We start from the raw sequence: 8,380 nt of genomic DNA, 5'->3' as shown, positions 1-8,380 counted from the left end.
CGTCTCTTCGCGCCGACCCGGGGCAGCCGCTGGGGCGGGCGAGGGGTCTCGGGAAGTGCCGGCGGGCAAGAGGGGAAGGAGTTGGGATCCCCGCACAGATACGGAGCCGGGGGTGGATGCGGAGCGGTCCGGGCTTTGGCAGCACCGCCACATTCTCACTTCGCTGCCTGCCCCCGGGACTGCGGGGACCGAGCGGGACGCCCCCGGCAGGCGGGGCGCAGCGGGGCCGGAGCAGTGCGATGTTCCAGTGGGACGCCCGTTCCGCCGCCCGGACTCGGAAGCCCCGGGCGGGGGCGGCCCCGGGGAGCCCCGGCGGGGCGGGGCGGGGCGGGGCATTGTGAGCGGCGGGGCGGGCGCGGGGCGGACCCGGGGGCGGGGCACGGGCGCGGCGCGGAGCGGGGACGCCCGCACGCCCCAGAGCGCAGGTGGCGGTGGCGGCGGCGGTCGCGGTCCGGCTCCCGGTCCCGCTCCCAGTCCCGCTCCCGGCGCGGCGGCGGCAGGTGCCCAGGACATGCGGCAGCGGTAGGACGTGCGGCGGCGATGGGCGGCCGGGGGCTGCCGGTGCCGCTGCTGCTGGGGCTGCCGCTGCTGCTGGGGCTGCCGGCGGCGGGGCGCGCCGCCTCCAAGGCGCTGGTGTGCCAGGAGATCACGGTGCCGATGTGCAAGGGCATCGGCTACAACCTCACCTACATGCCCAACCAGTTCAACCACGACACGCAGGACGAGGCCGGGCTGGAGGTGCACCAGTTCTGGCCGCTGGTGGAGATCCAGTGCTCCCCGGACCTGCGCTTCTTCCTCTGCAGCATGTACACTCCCATCTGCCTGTCCGACTACACCAAGCCGCTGCCCCCCTGCCGCTCCGTCTGCGAGCGGGCCAAGGCCGGCTGCTCGCCCATCATGCAGCAGTACGGCTTCGCCTGGCCCGAGAGGATGAGCTGCGACAGCCTGCCGGTGCTGGGGGACTCCGAGGTGCTCTGCATGGGATACAACCACACGGAAGCCACCACCCTGCCGCCTTTCTTCGGGAAGCCCACGCGCCCCGCCAAGGACGTGGCCAAAAACCTGACACCGCTAGATGGGCAGCAGCCCTCGGCGCTTGATTGTGGTCAGACTTGCAAGTGCAAAGCGCCCCTGATCCCCATCTCCAAGGAGTCCCATCCGCTGTACAGTCGCATCAGGACTGGGAAGGTACTCAACTGTGCCATTCCCTGCTACCAGCCCTACTTTACCCAGGATGAGAAGACCTTCACCACGTTCTGGATTGGCCTCTGGTCCATCCTCTGCTTCCTCTCCACCTCTACCACTGTGGCCACCTTCCTCATTGACATGGAGCGCTTCAAGTACCCTGAGCGCCCCATCATCTTCCTCTCTGCTTGCTACCTCTTCGTCTCTGTGGGCTACATCGTGCGGCTGGTGGCAGGACATGCCAACGTGGCTTGCAACCCAGAGCACCACCACATCCATTATGAGACCACGGGCCCTGCTCTCTGCACTGTGGTTTTCCTTCTCCTCTACTTCTTCGGCATGGCCAGCTCCATCTGGTGGGTCATCCTGTCCCTCACCTGGTTCCTGGCAGCTGGCATGAAGTGGGGCAATGAGGCCATTGCTGGCTACTCACAGTACTTCCACCTGGCTGCCTGGCTCATCCCCAGCGCCAAATCCATTGCTGTGCTGGCACTCAGCTCCGTGGATGGTGACCCAGTGGCTGGGGTTTGCTATGTGGGCAACCAGAGCCTGGAGAACCTGCGGGGATTTGTGCTGGCACCACTAGTGGTTTATCTCTTCACCGGCAGCCTCTTCCTGCTGGCTGGTTTCGTCTCGCTCTTTCGCATCCGCAGTGTGATCAAGCAGGGCGGCACCAAAACTGACAAGCTGGAGAAGCTGATGATCCGCATCGGCATCTTCACCGTGCTTTACACTGTGCCCGCCACCATCGTCATCGCCTGCTACATCTACGAGCAGCACAACCGGGAGGCGTGGGAGCAGGCACAGAACTGCTCCTGCCCGGGGGACCCTCACCGCTCCAAGCCCGACTATGCTGTCTTCATGCTCAAGTACTTCATGTGCCTTGTGGTGGGCATCACCTCTGGTGTTTGGATCTGGTCTGGCAAGACACTGGAGTCCTGGAGACGCTTCACCGCCCGGTGCTGCCGGGCCAGGAAGCCTGTGGGCGCCTCCATGTATGGTGAGGCCAGCCCAGCGCTGGCGGGCAGGACGGTGCTGCCCAGCATGGCCTCCTACCACAAGCAGGTCCCAATGTCCCATGTGTGACCAGAGGGAGCCTCAATGACCCCAGCCACAGGGAGGAGAGGGTTACAAAGACCCTTGGGCCACAGAAGAGGGGGTGACAGCTGGGCTACCCCTGGCACCCTCAGCCCCACCATGACAGTGCTGCCTGGGACCGAGTGTGTGTGCCCATGGGGCATGGAGCAGCTGATGGCCCCAGGCAGGGCAGGGAGAGGTGCTGCCAGCAATGTGGGGGCAGAGGGACAAGGACACCTGGAGCCTGGCACTGCCATGTGTGCCCTGTCTGGGGGGTCTTACACTCTGGCTGGGGTCCTGGGGTGCTGCTGCCTGTGGGCCAATCAGGTGGCAAGTAGCCCTTGAGTGTTAATTTGTGTCCCACAACAAGCCTCTGGGCAGGTCTTGCTGGTGCCAGGGTGAAGGGCAGAGCTGCAGCAGGCAGGGCAGATGGTGGCCCCTGACCCCAGGTGGTGCTGGCAGAGGATGTGAGGGGGCTGAGAGAACTGACAGGGGCGCTGCCACCCTGGGCTCCCATGGTAGTGCCCCCAGGGTCCCTGGAGCCCCCAGGCACAGCTGTATTTTGGAGGAGAGGGTTGGGGGCCCTACTGTGAGGCAGCAGCTGGCCCTGCTCGGGCAGCAGCTCACCCTGAGTGCGAGAGAAGGAGCCGCACAGGCCGGGGGCTTCACAGGTGGTGGCGGTGCAGGAGGAAGGGGGCATGGAGAGGATGTGCTACCTGGCCCTCAAGGCAGGTGGGGACAGGGTCCCAGCTGTCTGCAGTGCAGACAGGGACTAGGTGACCCCTCCATGGTCCCTTCTGCCCAGGGCGAGCATGTGCTGGCCCCCCTCCGTGCAAGAGGCTCGAGGCCAGGCAGGAGCTGGTTCTGGTGGGGCTCAGCTTGACAGAACTGACTCCCTGCTCTGTGCTGGGCAGCTCCACCACCCGTGGAGCAACTCGCCTTGGAGAGCCGTAGGGCTGCGTGGGGTGATGAGGCTGCTGTCCCAGCACGGTGCTCTCGAGGAGAACTGGGCAGTACTGCCTCCAAGAGCAGCTTTCTCCTGAGCTGCTGTTTGCTCTGGGAAGGGGTCGGTGCTGCTCTGCACCTCTTGCCTCTGCAGCAGGGTGAGTTTCTTGCGTCTCCCTCATGCTGTGCAGGTTACCTGGGGCAGGATGAGCAGGCCTGGTGCCCTGCCGGTGCCATGCCTGCCGGCCTGCCAGCTGTGGCCTGTGGTGCAGCAGCTGAATGTGGCACAACCAACCCTAAAAGGGTTGCACCCCTGCAGAGAGTAGTGTCTGCATGGGCGGGGGCGGTTCCGAGCCAGGCTGTCTCTCCTGAGCAGCAGCTGGGTTTTCCAGCCAGTCGGCTTCAATACTTCTTGCTGCTTTTTTCAAAGCTGTGCCTCTGCTGGAGACAGTGCCAGGTTTGAGAGTGAGCAGTTAATTTAGAAAAACTTAGCAAAGTGCTCGTACTTCTTTTCCCTCAGCTTCCCAAGCCTTTTTCCCTTCCCTGGATCAGACAGCAGCTGAGCACTGACAGAACCAGAGTCTGGCATGAAGTGGTGGTGACAGCTGGGTTTTGATAAGTGGAATGGTGGCAGGGGGGCAGCAAGGGCGAGAGGCTCCAGCTGTGTCATAGGATGGGGCACAGCTGGCAAGAAGTGGCTGCTTCTGACTTCAGGTCACTTGTGAAAGCACCCAGTTTTTAATTTATTTTTTTCCCCTGCCCTAAGTAGTGATCACATGTGTAACCATCCAGCCATTACTCGAGTCCTTTTTGCCCTCCTTCAAGCGTGGCACCGTGACCTGGCTGCTCAAGCACTGGAGAACAACTGCCAGCTTTGCTCCCACAGGACTGCAAGGATCTGGAATTGCTCTCAACACCCTTGGACCACTTCAGTCAAAAAGGTTTCCACCTCATTTTGAAACCAAAGACTGGGAAGTGAGGAGACACTCAGGTGGCACATCTCTTGATAAAGGTACTGCCATGGTACTGTGTGTTTCTTGGGTGTCCTGGCCAGAAGAGCCAGCAGTGCAGGGACTGAAGGCTCAGCAAGGACTGTTCAGCTGCACATATCTGCACTCTTGTGACAGGGCTCACTCCCTCCAGTGTGTTGCAGTACTTTATTGTGGACAAAATTGCACCATGTTGTGTTACAGACTGTAAATTGTTGTATTATAGCCTAGGTTGTACATAGAGATGCTGTAGTGACCTTTGATACGGGTTAGGGACAGGTGTGTTCTCAGCAGTGAGGCAGGTCAGGTGCAGAGACACTGTGGGTAGTCTCATGTAATCCAGGGCATTAAATGACTCCAGCCTGCTCCAGTCCACACCTCGCTAGACTCCTCTCTTTCTATAGTGCCTTTTGTAGATACAGCTAAACACACATCATGCAATACAATGAACAAAACCATGTCAAAGGTGGTATTTTGTTGTTTTTGTTTTTTCTGAAGTGCAACTGACTGTAAAGAAATTCAAGATTAGCTACAACCGTTGCCTGTTGAAAAATGCAAGAGCATTTCAGCTTTGATCTTATGGTAGGGTAATACAATCAACTCATGTCTGAGCCTGGCTTCTCAGCAACAAGTGGCAGGAGGGGGGAAGGAGCCGTTGCCGTGTGCCCTGTCTGCTGTAGCCAATTTACATGTTGGGTTTTGCTTCTTCCGTTACTGATGCTGTTTAATGTTGTTTAAATTACTGTACTATATTTTGTGAAAAGCTGAAGAAATTTTATTCAAAGAGAAGTATCAAGATTAGTTATTTATGAGGACAAAAAAATTAGTGTGTGTTGTTTTCTTTGCTTCTGCTTCTGTTAGAATATTAATAACAATTTATCTGTGGAGGGTACTGGGAGGCATGGGCTGGAGGACTGTGCAGGGCTCTTATCATGGTGGATTGTGAGGAACTGGTGAGGCAACTACACTTGCGTGGCACAGGAACAGCATGTTCTCTGTGGACAAACCCCACGCAGGGCTGCCCTTGGCACGGAGGATGTCACGCACCTGCGCCCTCACTGCTGGTGTGCTGTGGCCCACCATGGCACCAAGGTCCCAGCCTGGCTGTGCACTGAGCTGGCTCGTCCCTGGGGGGCTGTGCTGGCTGTGCCACGGGCTGTGCCCATGACCTCAGTGACAGCACCTTTCCCTGACAGGCCAAGGTCACACCTCGCTGCTAGAAGAGGGTTAACTATCAACTTTTATTGGCATTCTGCAGTTTGCACAGTATCAGCCCCTTGCCCTGCACTGAGATCAGGCCCTGAAGAGGTGGCCTTTGATACTTTTCAGGACAAGCAGATGACAGCTCCTAGCCAGGCAGGATGCTGAATGCCAATTTGGGTGTTCCTGTTGCCACCTGCTGTGCGATCCCTCCCCTTGAGAGGAGCACTTTAGGAGGGACAGAAGGGGTTAAGGCTGGCTCTGCAGTGACTAATGATGCAGGACTGTGCTATCTAGTTAGGTGTGTAGGCACACACCAGGTCCCACTAGATAGGATCTCTTACCTGGAAGCAGCATTCCAGCACCCAGCAATAAACCTGACAGCCCCACAGCTTGATTCACCTGATTCCTCAGTGATCTGACCTCCATGCTCAAGTATAGGCAACACACGCTGTTGGGGCTGATCCTATTACTTTGAAGTGCAACAGGTTTGGGGTGTGGAGAGGACATGCACCATCTCAGCATCAGGTTCTTCCCAAGGAGCTGTGGAGAGTGACTGCCTGCTCCAGGAAGTAACTCCAGCACCTTGCTGGCAGCCTTGTTGTCATTCTTGCCTCCCAGGAAGCTGTTGAGTCCTCAGTAAACAGGAGTTTGGCAATGCTGCCATGCACCGCCTACCTCAAGCCACCGTTTCCGAGCAAGGGCAGGGCCTTTGCTGCAGGGAGGTGTCCGACTCACCTGCAGGGCTCTGTTCCTGTGAGCACACGCATGATCGTGCACAGCCCGGCCTCATGCTTGTGCTGCCAGGTCTCTTCTCTGCTCTCCATGTTCCACTTGGTCAATTCAGGCCATCCTTGAGGCAGTCACCAGCTTCCCTGCCAATGAACAGTGCAAATGTGGCACAATTTCAGGTTGGGGCAGCATGGGGAATGAAAAGGTCTGATGGCATGGGGACCATGTAGCTTTTCAAAGAGGTTTTAATACCATAGAGCAGAAGCCCACGTGGTTATTTCACCTGGAAACTGCCTTATCCATGAAGGCAGCCCAGCTTTTCTAATCCTAAACCAAACAGGTCCATGATCAGCCAGTTAAAGGCTCTTTCACTAGTCAGTTGGGGTGGGGGGTTACTGAGTCACTCTGGCAGCACCCTGTAATTCACTGTGTGTTGTCAAACAACTTACTTGGTGTAAGTGTAGTTTTCCCAGATAACAACACAGAATGCCAGTCCTGTTTAATACTCTTGCACTTCTGTGCCGTGGGAAATCCCAGTGGGGGCTGCAGCCTGCCCAGTGCTGAGCTCTGAACTCAGCAGTTCACCCTGCCCCAAGCATGCCTGCCAAGCCCCTGTGCAAGCTCTTGCCTCACTTGCTCTTCTGTCCTCTTCTGCTTGCTCAGGTTATGCTTGTTGCCCATACTCTTATCCAGAAGCAATAGTCTTGACATTTATTCCATCCCTCAAGTGCCTGTCCTCTTAGCTGCCAAACCCACAGTGAAGTAGTTCTCATGAAATTTCCTTGGAAACAAAATACACAGTCTCTGTACACAAAGGGAAAGGGCTGCTGAAGCCCAAGGGCATCATGTAGCCCATGAACACCTCCATGGCTTCCTGCTGACTGCCAACATGCTGCTCCTGTTATTCTTGTTGGTGCTCACGTTTCTCCTCCTAAGCCACAACACAGCTATTGTCTCTGCCAACAGCATTTAGTGCCAGATGGGGAGTGCTGTCCTGGAACTGAAAGCAGGTAGAGGTCACCTCAACATAGATTAAATATTATTCAGCTGTTGGGTTAATAAAAACAAGGTACATTGATCCTGTAGCTGGTTGCTTGTCCCTGGCAGCAGAGGTAGGTAACAGTTTCTGTTATTTCAGTATTCTAACCATGATGGTAATTTTTCTTTTGTCTCTTTGAGAAAAGTTCTGCCAACATATAAAAAAACCTGCAAGTTGGAGGGTATCCCTCTCCTGCAGTTCACTGTCCAGCAGAACCACATAAATGTAATTCTTCTGAAACACTATCACTGCTCATCCCTTCAAAAGGGAGCTGTATGGTTTACTTTTTATTGTTTAGCTAAGACATATACTAGGTGTGTTTTCCAGGACCTAACTCTTTTAGGAGACTAGAATGTTAAATGAAATTGCTACCTTTTCTCTCTTAAGAAGTCAAGTTGTAGTTCAGGCCTGCTTAGTGTCTGCTGAACAGATCACAATCCCATTGACAATGTGCTCTGGGCTACAGTAAAACAAAAGCCAGGTAAGATTCAAAGCAAAATTAGGTCTGGAGCAGCAGTCTCCTACAGGATATACTGCAGAAGCAGCCATCAGCTTGAGTTGTCATTCACCTGCCATCCAGAGCAGCAGGAAGATCATTTGGTGAAAAAAGGGAAGTGAGTGCCCCCAGTCTGTGCTGAGCCCCTCACAGTGAGCAGCTGCATTTGCACAGCCCCTCAAGCCCACAGCCAAGTGCACCAGACCAATCCCACACAGCTAAGGACCTGGCAGTGCCGAGGGAAGCAAAGCTTGTTAGCAATTAGGTCACAAGTCAATCCAGGAGGTGGTCACTTGTAGCTTTCAATTTAGTGCTCCTCAAGGGGGGGCTTAAAAAACATAAAATCACCTCCAGAGAGACTGGCCCCACTTAAAGGCCATTTAAGTGCAAAGAAACTGTTGGTGAGTGGTTATTTGAGCAGTTGTAACTCCAAAGCCATGTGGGAACAGCTGTGCAGCAGTGCAGGGCTGCACCCACCATGCCTTCGGCTGCCCCAGTACCACTCACAGCTGCCACATGACCTCTGCTGCCCGCACCCAGACGCTCCCAACTCACCGGGATAAAGGGAAGGCAAGAGGCTGCTATGGGGAATGGAGGGGCCTGAACACACACCACTGGGCTTTTTTGTTTTGGTAAGAGAGAAGCTGCACAGCACCAAATATTCATGAGGGGCAATGGAATCCAGCAGCTGTACAGAACACACCCTTCACATTTAAC

General features: G+C 56.0%; 1 protein-coding gene across 1 annotated transcript; it reads left to right on the top strand.

Moving 5' to 3' along the window:
- Positions 1-441: 441 nt before the first annotated feature.
- FZD5 (frizzled class receptor 5) lies at positions 442-5,019 on the top strand. The gene has a single exon (XM_071562510.1). It carries the CDS (start codon positions 541-543, stop codon positions 2,269-2,271), a length of 1,731 nt encoding a protein of 576 aa, XP_071418611.1. The 5' UTR covers positions 442-540; the 3' UTR covers positions 2,272-5,019.
- Positions 5,020-8,380: the final 3,361 nt, after the last annotated feature.

The sequence above is a fragment of the Pithys albifrons genome, chromosome 8 (genome assembly GCF_047495875.1).
Source record: "Pithys albifrons albifrons isolate INPA30051 chromosome 8, PitAlb_v1, whole genome shotgun sequence".
NCBI lineage: Eukaryota > Metazoa > Chordata > Aves > Passeriformes > Thamnophilidae > Pithys > Pithys albifrons.
The sequence above is the reverse complement of the archived record's forward strand: the minus strand, read 5'-3'. Positions and strand labels throughout refer to the sequence as shown.

Excerpts from the sequence above, each read along its gene's own strand:
- FZD5 (XM_071562510.1), top strand. The coding sequence starts at position 541 with ATGGGCGGCCGGGGGCTGCCGGTGCCGCTGCTGCTGGGGCTGCCGCTG.